The sequence below is a fragment of the Etheostoma spectabile genome, chromosome 4, assembly GCF_008692095.1.
Source record: "Etheostoma spectabile isolate EspeVRDwgs_2016 chromosome 4, UIUC_Espe_1.0, whole genome shotgun sequence".
Taxonomy (NCBI): Eukaryota; Metazoa; Chordata; class Actinopteri; order Perciformes; family Percidae; genus Etheostoma; species Etheostoma spectabile.
In genome coordinates, this window is record NC_045736.1 from 35,840,486 (window position 1) to 35,852,543 (window position 12,058).

The following is a 12,058-nucleotide window of genomic DNA, read 5'->3' on the forward strand; positions in this document are numbered from 1 at the left end:
GTAGGCACCAAAGCACTTTTCCTCTTTGTTCCCCTACAGGTTGGGACCGGAATTGTCTGTTACTGTTAATATTACCGTTATTCTTATGTCTCATTCCTACGAGTTAATGAACCACCAAAACGATTTCAGAAACATTCATTTAAGGTGCAAAAGAATCAATATGAGTTAGGTCTCTGTTGCATTACTGTGTTGCAAAACAATGCCCTGTGGCAGAAAAAAGGTTATTACGTTATTATTAATATTGCGTTTACTGAACATAACTCTCCTCCAATAAAACTAACTTTTCTTTCTTTTTTTGTCTTTTTTTCTGTTGCATCAATACAATAATACCATAATTTGTCTGGTTTTAGTTTGTAAACTTGCAAATTAACTATTTCATGTCATTGTTTTTATATGTTTTCTTTTCCTGTTGTGTCCAAAATTATCATAATTTCTCTGAAAAGAAAACTCAGTTTAGTTTAGGCTGGCATTGGGTCAAATTGCATAGATTTCCTCTGCATGAAACTTGTTTAACAAGAATGACTGCACACAGAGACAAAGAAACACACACACATAGAGAAAAGCAAGTAGGCAGTAGAGCAAAGGGTTCTGGGTAATGGGTTACAGATGAGGAGAATGTAGGGCAGCTGCGTCAGCCTTAGATTACGTTAGAAGGATGGTAGAGTCACCGGCTGTTGAGTCACATCCAGTCTAAATGTGGATTTACCATCTCTGCGTGAACACATGATGATGAAGATGATGACTGAGAACAGCTGCTACGCACTGAAAGGCTGGGGAAATGAACTGCCGCAGTTGTGTCAGAAATGACAATTTCACACTGGAACAAGCTGAAAAAGTTGAATCCTCGAAAGAAGCTTTTTCTTTTCTTTTGTTACACAGCATGTCTATTAGCTCAGTGGTAGTAGAGGGAAAATCAATGTCTAGTAAAAACAATCTCACTCATCATTTGAGTGGGAATGTCCGAAGGCAAACGTATGAGTTTGACAACAAAGTCAAAGTTTAGTGTGACTTGTTTGAACTTTGAGCCGCAGCTAAGCTGTTTGGATTGTGACGTCCGGAAGGTCATGAGAAATTTGTAGGTTGTCGGCGATTCACTTCTTAAACACTTTGTCTTTTACTTTGTCTACAGTATAAGACATTTTCAATATCTGAGCAGCTGTAAAGGTCCTTGTTTTTATGCCAAAAACGGTAAAATGCAAAGTATAAGAAAAAAATACATGATTAGAAAGACACCCAAAAGTAAGTGACCTTTCGCTGTGTGCAATTTTCCTGGAGGGGATGTGTGGTATTTCCCCTTTTCTGGTCTACATATCCCTGCCTCTGCGGAATTCTTTTGTATCCCTGGTGGGAACAATGTGTGTCCCACCCTCAACGTAATCAGTACTACTTCACCAATAGACCATATATTATATTATATCCCTAAAGTAGAGGTATTTTAAACTAAAGTAAAGCACTGTAACATAAACACAAAATGAGTCACAGTTGCTGGTTGTATTTAGCCGCTGCAGAGCTCGGGACGCAAGCCACCGGCGGCAGTTGTTTAGCCACCAATAGGTTCCTGTGAGCCGGCTACAGGCACCGCCAGATGATGCTTCTTTTAGGGGCATTTTGTTAAAATAGCCCCACATCATCAAATATGTGATGATGATTCCAAAGGCCAAGGGAACTTTATCAGGATGCATAGTATCCTGATCCATGAAATAACTGGTCTTTAAAAATAAAAATCTGCCTCCTTCTATGGGAATTTAACATAGGGGTGTGTATACGCATGCCCCCTGTATGTTACGGAAGAACATTTCTTTATTTATGAAATATTATTTATTCACAAAGAAAATTGGGGTCCTTAAAGGTTGGAATTTCCTCATTTTTTTCAATTGAGGCATTAAGATCAATTTCTCAAAAATGTTTTTTTTTTATTCCTTTTTTAGTCAACTTTAGCATCCACTGCTAAGCACCGTGTGTAGCTAAACGCTAACTGCACAAGCCACAAACAAACGTGTATTTACTCATATTGTGGCATATTCTAGAGCACTCCTGTTAAATCTGCATTTACACAGCTGCCTGGAGCCAAATGCATACCAAGCTAGCTTTAATGGCAAGCTGTGTATTTACCCATATCTTGTCAGATTTGGTCAAAAAAGAGTGTACTGATGGACTATGGTTATTTTAAATATGCCAATGTAGTGGTTTGAGTGGTTTCTTTGGACATTTTAACAAGTTTGGACAAATTTCCTCACCATGACTGTCAAATCCGTAGTAACTGCCGTAGATCCAGCTCACTGCATCGGCATTCCTGGAACCAACGTTTCAGGGCCATCTTTCCATTTATGATTCATGTGTATTACATTGTGTCTCAATGTCTGTATTCAGACTGTGGTTTGGACCGAGTTGTGATACAACCCTCTCTCTCTCTGGGCTCTTTCATTATTTACTTCACTTGTCATTTTCTTTATTCCTTACTTTTCTCTCCATCCAATCCTTCCTTACTTCTTTCTCATACAATTTTCCCATCGCTCTCTCTGATTCGGATTCGCTACATCACAATGTGGTGAATCAGAATGAATGAGTCAGAATATATTTTGGTAACTAAACCACATAAGAAGCAAACAGTCAGCTACTGTACACCCCCCCCCCCCCACACACACACACACACATAAACACACACACACACACTGGGCTTGGTCGGTTACAGTTTGACTTTAAAGTGACACTCCACCTGAAATCTAACTAAATCAAATACTCTGCCCTGTGGCCTTGGAATTTCTTTTTGTTTCCTCCCACACATCAAATAAGTTCCAATAAAGTTTTTTTTTTATGGTAGTAGAAAAGACAAAAAGACAGTGAAGCCATTTATGGTGCCAGCTTATGTAGCCTGTTGCATGCATTTAAAAAAAAATATATATATATACACATATATATATATATATATATATATATATATATATATATATACAGTATATATATATATGCAACCATGTTCTTAATTGAAACTTTTTTGTTAAAGATGAATATGATGTTATGAACATCAATGACATAACAGAAACAGATATACAACACACCATGCAGTGTGTATACACATGTGTATTGCAGACAGACCTAAGTAGTACACAGATAAGAACATCTGCACCACCACCACCACCAAAGTGAAAATAAAAGAAATGTAAAATATATACATGCATATGAACACTGTTGTCAAAACCCACGCCATCAACATAGACACACTTACAGACGGCCTCTTGGAAGCTTGTGATCGATACTTGTCGCCTCTGGTGATGTAGCAGCCAGCTAGCGACAATGTACGGTGACGTAACCAAGTGGTGTCTCCTTTCATAGGGGTATGTTTTCACCCCCGGCCCTTACCACCCGGTTTCAAAGGGACAAGGGCTTTTGGCCTGTCAAAGAATTTGATTGGCTAAAGAATATGCCAATCAACAACATTGTCCCTATTTGTTATTTGGGGATATCAATGTCAGTCAGTTGGTTGGTTGGTGCAGGATCTCTCCGACATTCATGGATGGATTTTAACTGTACACATGGCAAGAAGCAATAGGACAATCAGAGATACAGACTAACGGCCTGAAAATTAGAAATGTAAACCCAAACGCACGCCTCAACGATGCTAAATTTTGGAAAAGCTCCACCCCCTTCACCCCCTTCCACCAGCAACATGTTTTCTAACAGAGTTTGCAGGAAAACACACTGAGCTAGTATGTGTGTGTGTGTGTTTAATTGGCAGAGTTCCTATCGGGCCTCTCCCTGCGCTCTTTCATAAAATAACAAACCTAATCTGTCGCTCGCTGATGAAAAGGCTTTTATAGCATCTTAACCGATCTGTTAGCTGCTATCTGACACACCTGACAGTCACATCCAGTTGACCTACATAGCTAAACACACACACACACACACACACACTACAGCTATTCTTATATTGCTCAATACAACACTTTACTGATTGACATTCTTTCTCAGACCCTGTTGCTTTGTGACCATTTGAAAAGTTGGTTTTCAAAATAAAGTGCTGAGCCTTTACTTAAAGGACACTTCCAATGTGTGTTTTTTTGTTCATCATTTTCCTTGTTTTATGCCTTTAACGTTCCTTCTGACTGCTTTTACGTGGATGCAAGATGATTAAAGACTCAGTTACTTTGTACTCTTTGGAATGAAATGAAATGGAGTGAATGTGTTACTAAAGTGATCCGACACTGTAAATGAGAGTTTAAGTGAAGCAACCTTTTTCCACAAGTGAATTCAAAAGAAACACCGACGCTGCACGTAGATAACACGCGTTCCACCTGCTCCACATGCACACTTTGACACATGGACTGAGCTCAGGTTGCACACATCTACCTGCGGCGGCCTCACACTTTGCCCTGAGAACTTCTTCACATAACTCTACGCCTGGGAGGCGCTGCACAGGGTGTCAGGTGTGTGATGGTGAGAATCAAGAATGTGAATATCTCATGGTGTGGACTGAAGTTTGGTCAATCAGACAACATTTTGACATGCAAAGTCTCAAGGCTCTCCAACGTCTTGCCAGTTTCGGGGGTGGGATTATTCTCTCATTCAGAATATCATCAGGATAGATGTCATGCTAAATCTGTTGTTTTAAATCCTGACTCATATTAGTAATCATATTAAACACTGGTTAGTGTATTAGAATCTGATAAGTCTTCAAACTGATGGATCTAGTGCTCAAACTGGACTTCATGACCAATATTCTAGCTGGTCTCAGACAACTCCAGCACTCAGTATGCTTATTTTATTTTTATTATTTTCTAAAGTAACTTGCTTCTTCAAAACTAACCCACTGATAAAGCGCGCTCATTCAGAAAACACAAACAGGTATTAGTTTGATTCTGAATTCATCTAGGACATCGGGTTCACCTTTACGTGATTTAAGTGAAATTGTTATAAAGTATATAATATGGCCTAATTTGCTCCTATAGTGCGGTACTCTGCACTTGCTTTTGGATGATTACAAATGACAAAGCAAAAATTATCTTAGAAGAGGTCTCACATCACAGAAGTTATGAACAGGCAAGAAAGTGGTCCTTTCTGTCTCGGTCTCTCTTCTGGAGTCGGACCTTGACTAAAGGTGGACCCGACTACAGCCCCGAGTAAGACCTCTGATACGTTTCACTATATTGTATATGTGCGATGAATGAAACCACAGACATCCAACTCTCATTCATTTTTTAATTACGTCAATATTTTTAAAAAACAAAGTGCTGCTTGGTAAAGAATAACATTTCTTTTCAATCCTCAAAATCAAAATGAGCAAAAGAAAAAAAAGAAGAAAAAAAAAAGTCTAAAATAATTTATTATACAATAACAAATATTTACATTTTTGAAAAAAAAAAAAGAAGAAAAAAAAGAATCTGTACAATATTTCAACCAGAAAAACACTACAGACCAGACTGCAGCCGGGTGGAGGTAGGTTTTATCATGCTAAGAACAAAAATCATCTCTACTGTCTTGTTAAAACCTGACTTTTTACTTCCAAACGTGTTTCTTTGCCAGTGAAACTCCACAAAATAAGAAAACATAATATTGGAGACATTTGGAAGGAAAACCAAAGAGCAACAGCTCTATAGGAAGAAGAAAAGAAAAATACTCATGTTAAAAGCAGATTAGGTTTTAACTAGACAGTGACATAATTAAATAGGAAAGCAGAAGTCCTGAACAGAATACATTTCAAGGCAGAACAGGTTTTACCGCTAGAACACCTCCACTCCCATTATTCCTACCAACCAGGGTTGGTCCACCAAGTCTGAACAAGGAACAACTCCATTCATAAAAAACAAGATGCATTTTAAGACATTTGACACCAATAAGCAAATGTTTGCTCTTTGCACATTTCATGACAAACAGCACACTAAAGGGCATTGGCAATAACATTAGCAATAACTGATATTTAGAGTAAAATGGCCTTCAGTTAAACATTGCACCCCATTATTGATATTTCAAACATCAAATCCAGCCAAAGATCAATCTCAATAAAACAGCGGATCCTAACCAGGCTCCTGGTGAACACTATCATAAAATATTACTGGCCTCCCAGCTCGTTTGTGTCCATTTAATCAAAAATAAAGTCTGCTCTTCTTTTTAAAAAAAAAGAAAAAAAAGGAGGGGAATGTTGATCAGTGGCCCTTGTTCATGTAAGATGTACATGGTTCAAATCTTGTTTTGAAATTTAAAAAATGTCGTCGCCGTAGGCTTAAGCTCTCGTGTCACATGGGCTTTGAAAGTGTTGTCAGTCTGTTACTGAGCGCATATCCACGGCCATCCTCATAATGTGACGAAGCTCAACAGTTTCAGAGAACCTTCCGTTTCCAAGGTTTCAAATAGGGCCCCTGACTTTTATACAAAAATTAAAAAAAATCCCAAGGCATTCAAACAATTTCTGAATTTCCTGAATTAATGGTGGTCTAATTACAGTTACACTTAGCAAGATGGCTGCTTTATTAGCCATGGAACTAAATATCACAGTATTGCGGCTGTCGCAGCTTCCTCCACAACTAGAACCCTTCTGTCAGGACACCATGGGTCTGTCACTCCATTTCCGACACGCAACAATCAAATGTTATGCGGAGGTTTTCCGTCCCAACTTTGGCTGATTTGCTACAACAGCACGGCTCACAATTCAGTTCGCTTTCCAGCTCAGTCTCCTCACAACCTGAATGCTGTTTAATATGGCTACTTTTAAATTCAAACAGTTAATTAAGGACACACACACTTTAATACAAGTACTTTCCAGGATTTTTCAAATCCAGAAAACACACACACATACTCCGAAGTGACTGAGCTGGTGGTGAACTGAACCGAGGCAGAGCATTGTTATGTGTACAGCATCAAACCGGGTCTATACAGTACTGTCATTGACAAAAATTATCCTGATAACAGATTGGTGTCGGGCCCAAGGGTCCGCCTGAGGACAAACAGGCATGAACACACACTGAACAACCTTTTATCCTGATCCAAAAAAAAAAAAAAATAGCATCAGGTTTAGAATTTAACTGGAACTGGCAGAAGTGCAGTCGACCAAATAACTTAGAAGCCACTATCAAAGGCCTGTCAGAGTGGAGGGATCACTGGTTAGTATGGCTATAAGACACTGAACACACAATATTCAAGTTTTATTCAACTATTGAGCTGATGTGGCTTACAGTTATTTGACCCTACAGGCACTTCTGCCTTGCGTCATTTTCACCTGTGCTATTTGGTATCCCATCAAAATGGGATGTAATAAAGAAACAAAAAACAAATAGACTTTCAGTGTGCATTCAGCAAAGCTTTAAAAAATAGAAATCTGCTCACTCCGCCCTCATTTAAACTTTAAAAAACATCCTACTTTCTACAACAGTCAGCAGTCAAGGCATGAGAATGATCATTTCTGAGGCAATGAGTATATTGTGTTTGAGTACAGTCCAAATATCATTACAAGAAAGTCTTTGAAATGTCCGACTTTGTGCGCAGCATGACACGCCATCCTTTAACCCCACTCAACCATTTGTCTTTGTACAAAGTCTCTCCCCCCCCCATCCCGAGCCCATGGTTCGCTCCTGCACCATTAGCTGCGAAGCTGCGACAGCCTGGCTTTCAGCTCTTCCTGTTTAGCTCGGAGTTTGTCCCTCTTTGACTGCAGTCTGTGGTTCTCCTCCTCCAGGCCGTAGATGCAGTCTCGGGCCTTCTTCAGGATCACCACCTTGGACGCCTTGTCATTGTGCGACAGCTCCGGCACGTTGTCGCGCAGGTGCACAAAGCAGTTCTTGAGCTCGTTACGCCGCTGGCGCTCCATCACGTTGTGTGTCCGCCGCCGCTCCTCCTCATCCTCCGTCTCTGTTGAGTTTCGGGACGAGTGGTGGTGGTACCGTGATGATGAAGAAGAAGAGCTGCGAGAAGAGTGGTGGAAGCGCGGTGAGCTGTCGCTGCCTCGCGAGCGCTTGTTTGAAGATGAAGAGGATGAAGGTGGCGGGGAGGCGGGACACGGTGCAGCGTAGTTGTGCTGCAGCTGGATCTCAAAGTGGTGACGCTGGAGAGCTCGCTTCTCCTCTTCCTGCTTCTGCTGCCGGACAGACAGGTCAGCCAATGAGGGCCGAGGGGAGGGGCTGGAGGAACAGCGCACCACAGTTACCACATCAATCTCCTCCTCTGTAGGAAAGAGAAGAAGAAACGAGAGATGGGTTAGATGAGTTTCTGGCACAACCTTGTTTTCTGACCTTGTTCTCTGTCCTGTGATGGCACATGCACCAAAACAAGAGTGTAGACACTGTACACAGCACACCAATGTCAGCTTGGCTCACACATACAATGATACCAATCATCAGTGAAAATCTGTCCTACTGTGAAAACAGCCATAAACATATAGAAGATTACAACTGTTTGCAAACTGTAACTCTATTAATGTGTGACGGCAGTTTAAGATTACAGCAACAGTTTAATGTATAAACAGTGGTTTTGAGGCATTGAAATGTATAATTAAGTATTTCCTGTTAAATGTATCTACAAAAAGCACTGTTAAAATGAAAACGTTATGTATTCTTCAAATACTAAAATTAAAAACATAGAATACAATAAGGCCTTAAAAAAAAGGGAAAGTATGCCTTCTCTGGTTAATAGCCAGGGATGCTAGAGTTGGAAGAATGACTCATTAGGAGGTAATGGATGGAGCCGCAACCATTACCGCTGAACATGAGACTGAGACACACACACACACACACACACACACACACACACACACACACACACACACACACACACACACACACACACACACACACACACACACACACACACACACACACACACACACACACACACACACACACACACACACACACACACACACACACACACACACACACACACACACACACACTATCTCTCTTAAAACCTCCCATCTACTCATATTAGTCAACAGCTAAACGCCTGCCAACACTGCAACAACATACTCAAGTAATAAAGGCTCCTGCAGATTACAGGTGGGTGGTCTGAGTCCAGATAAGCCAAGTGCAAAGAACAATTTGGGCTTACTGACATTTAAACATTACAGTCACTGAGCATTAACTGTGAATGATCAATGAAACACCAGTTAAACTGTTCTGGGCGGGGACTGTTTATACTGATAAGATGCACAATGACAATGCAGTAATGAGATTAAATCATTAGAACCAACAGCAACAAAAAAAATACTAAATTGATCCTAAAGGAACCATGGATTGAAGAATCCCAACAACAGTCTTAGCATTTTGGCTAAACTTTCATAGGAGTTAAAATCATGAATGACAAAAGAGGTCGGAACTCACCAGAGTCACTGGATGAATAGGTGGACAGTTCGCCACCGGTTGACCCATAGTCTGATGTGGCCTCGCTGGACTCCTGAGTTTCCATCAGGTTCTGGCAGTCCAGCGTGGAGCCGGCAATCTCCTCAAATATGCTGGTGTGGATCTCAGACAGCAGTGGGCTGGAGCCGAGCATGGAGGAGACCAGCTTCTCCTCCAGGCTCTTGTCCCCTGCCAGGCACCGCCACAGGCAGTCCTCGCCACTCTCCTCCTGGGGGGAGCAGCGCTGGCTGGGCTCGTCGTCCTTCTCGGCAGCATCTGAGTGGAAGAAGTCGCAGTTCCAGGTGAGCTGCATGTCGTGGTCCTCCAGCAGGATGTCCGATACATAGCTCAGCTGGTCCTCCTTGGATAGGGGCTTACTAACGCCCTGCCCAGCATTAGTTGGGGGGGACTGAGGGGGTGTAGGCAGCGACTGGAGGTCCTTCATCAAACTCTGGCAGAAATCATCGTCAAACAGCAGCGGTTCAGAGTAAAGCCAGTCTTGCGATTGAGAGAAGCTTTGCAACATCTTTGCTTGCAGATCTGGGAGAAGATACAACACAATCGAAATCAGAGAGGTGGCGCAGTTTAAATCCAGAGAAACTGAGCCAGTAGTGGGGTTAAAGCAGCTCCGTCTCAGTAAGTGGTAATTCCCAACAGCAGCAACGCCAAAACGTGTTGTAGTGTAAGTTAATTCTTCCAGACTGACCCCCGACCGGCAGTGAGGCCCATTTTTATCCGTGTTTACATCACTGTAACCCCGCCCCGCAGCTCCCCAGGGAGGCCGTAAATCACCCAAAAACTTTAAAACCCTCCCTCCCCATGACATCATAGGAAAAGCTGGGAGAGACCAGGGCAGAAAGTGTAAAACCTCTTTCCACAATTTGCATTTTTCCTTTTCATAAAGATAATTTTAAAAAAAATCAAACACCCGTAAATGGAGCCTGGCTGCCTGCTGACATGGAAAACAAAACCCCGAGAGAAAGGATGGGGGGGCTTTTGTTTTTCCGTTTTGTTACTCAACACTTAACCTCTGCTGCTGTTTCGCATAACGTTACATGACCCACTGCCTCCATGCAGGTAAAGACACTCACAATTTCTTTAAAAAACCTACTTAGCTCAGCACAAAGCCTGGGTAGTTTTAAAAAGCCCCAGGGGGTTCGTATATAACACTTGTCAGGACAGTGTGCTGATTTTCTACCATCCGTAAACTCTTCATTCAGCATAAAAAAATGTCAAAAATGCTATAAAATCAAACCTCTGAGTTGACATAAATAACTGAAAGTGGAATAAACTGAGAAAGAAAAATCCTGTAGTATACCCATGGGGTCTTACGGTATGCGTATGTATGGCAGGCTGTGTTGGAGAACAAAGCAGCAGTGTGTGGTGCAGACAGGCTCTGGGAGTTTAAGACTGCCTGCCTTTACCATCACCGCCTGGGAAACCAGAGCCAGTACTAAATGCAGACCAGTCTGCGCCATTACAAAACAGTAAAAACTACGTAATTACGCCTTTATGGTGGCCTTTCCCCACTCAACACGAGACTTAACTGATAATCGCATATAAATGCATGGCATTCACTAGTACTGACAGCGATATGTACATACCGTGCATTAGTGTATGCAAACTGAAGCATCTAAAAAAATGCACATTTCTCAACGAGGTTTTGAATGCAGCTTCGCTGAAGTATTATAGCCTACTTGCCCGTTAGGTCGCGCTAAATACAAGCCTTTGCAACAGACTCAAGTTAGTATTACAACTAAACACAATGTGCACCTTTTTTTAAACCAGATTTCGAAAAGCGAAACATCTTCGAAAAACGTCAGCATGCATCTATTACCTTAGGTTAGCGTTTCTGTGGGAAAGGAATAAGCCAGAAAAGCTCCGAGTATTTAACACCTCCAACCCCGTGCACGGGTCATTTAAACCCCGCATGGGTTGAGCAACGCTCTGTCTCCACGTGAAACCTGCATTCTTTCTTTCAATGGTCACTTAAAACCACATGAAATGCAAAATTACAACAGAGAAATACACGAAAGCATATTTTATCACGGAGACAGGATTTGACTAAAACTGTGCAACGTTAACTAATGTGCAAGTTAACGTTAGTTAACCCCAATTCCGCCACATGTCCTTACCTTCAACTGTTCTAACAGGAGAGGAATTCAAAATGAAGAAAAACTGCGGAAACGTCCGAAAATTCCGAATAAAGTCCACAGAGAGGAAAACTAATATGATATGCTCGACTGAGACTTCCTGCGTGTGAAATTAAAGTTGGGACAGGGCAGCATGGTGTTTGTCACCTGTCAAATTTCTTCTCCTCCGAACGGTACGAACAGACAGAGTAGGTGTGGCTGTCGGGGTCACCACTTTATATGTCTGCTACCCGCCCGTGTCCTTCCGCCGCGACCAAAATCGCGCCAAAACGTCAAAACTTAGGATATGTCGTTAACGGCAATACAACATGTAGCCTGTATATCCATCGTCGGTTCCCGTTTCTATCAAGTCCTGGCGGAAAAACCGGGGGCGACGGCAATACTTGTTATTTTCGCATTGAAATCGGGGTCTATGGTTTCTTCCCAGCGGAGTGATACCGCGTAGGCTGGGATTCCAGGAAAATGGTGGCGGGTAAAAAGTTAGGACAGAAACACACGTGGATTGTGAGCAGATGCCGGGCGTCTCACTGCATGTCTCCCTGTCTCCCTGCCTGCCTGTCTTTCTCTCCTCAATGCGCCACA

At 41.8% G+C, this 12,058-nt stretch overlaps 1 protein-coding gene across 2 annotated transcripts; it reads right to left on the minus strand.

Moving 5' to 3' along the window:
- Positions 1-5,369: 5,369 nt before the first annotated feature.
- mych (myelocytomatosis oncogene homolog) lies at positions 5,370-11,700 on the minus strand. 2 transcript variants are annotated; one of them, XM_032513699.1, is made up of 3 exons: positions 11,459-11,700; positions 9,306-9,863; positions 5,370-8,151 (listed from the first exon to the last, which is right to left on the minus strand). In XM_032513699.1, exons 2-3 carry the CDS (start codon positions 9,847-9,849, stop codon positions 7,571-7,573), a joined length of 1,125 nt encoding a protein of 374 aa, XP_032369590.1. In that variant the 5' UTR covers positions 9,850-9,863; positions 11,459-11,700; the 3' UTR covers positions 5,370-7,570. The 2 variants fall into 2 exon arrangements, with proteins under 2 accessions (XP_032369590.1, XP_032369589.1); XM_032513698.1 differs by lacking the exon at positions 11,459-11,700 and having other exon boundaries at positions 9,306-10,441.
- Between the last annotated feature and the right edge of the window lie 358 nt (positions 11,701-12,058).

Bases quoted from the DNA above. Each gene is read 5' to 3' on its own strand.
- mych (XM_032513698.1), bottom strand. From the start codon at position 10,152: ATGATGTCATGGGGAGGGAGGGTTTTAAAGTTTTTGGGTGATTTACGG. The intron at 8,152-9,305 runs GTGAGTTCCGAC...TCTTTCCTACAG, and splicing joins CTATTCATCCAGTGACTCTG to AGGAGGAGATTGATGTGGTA.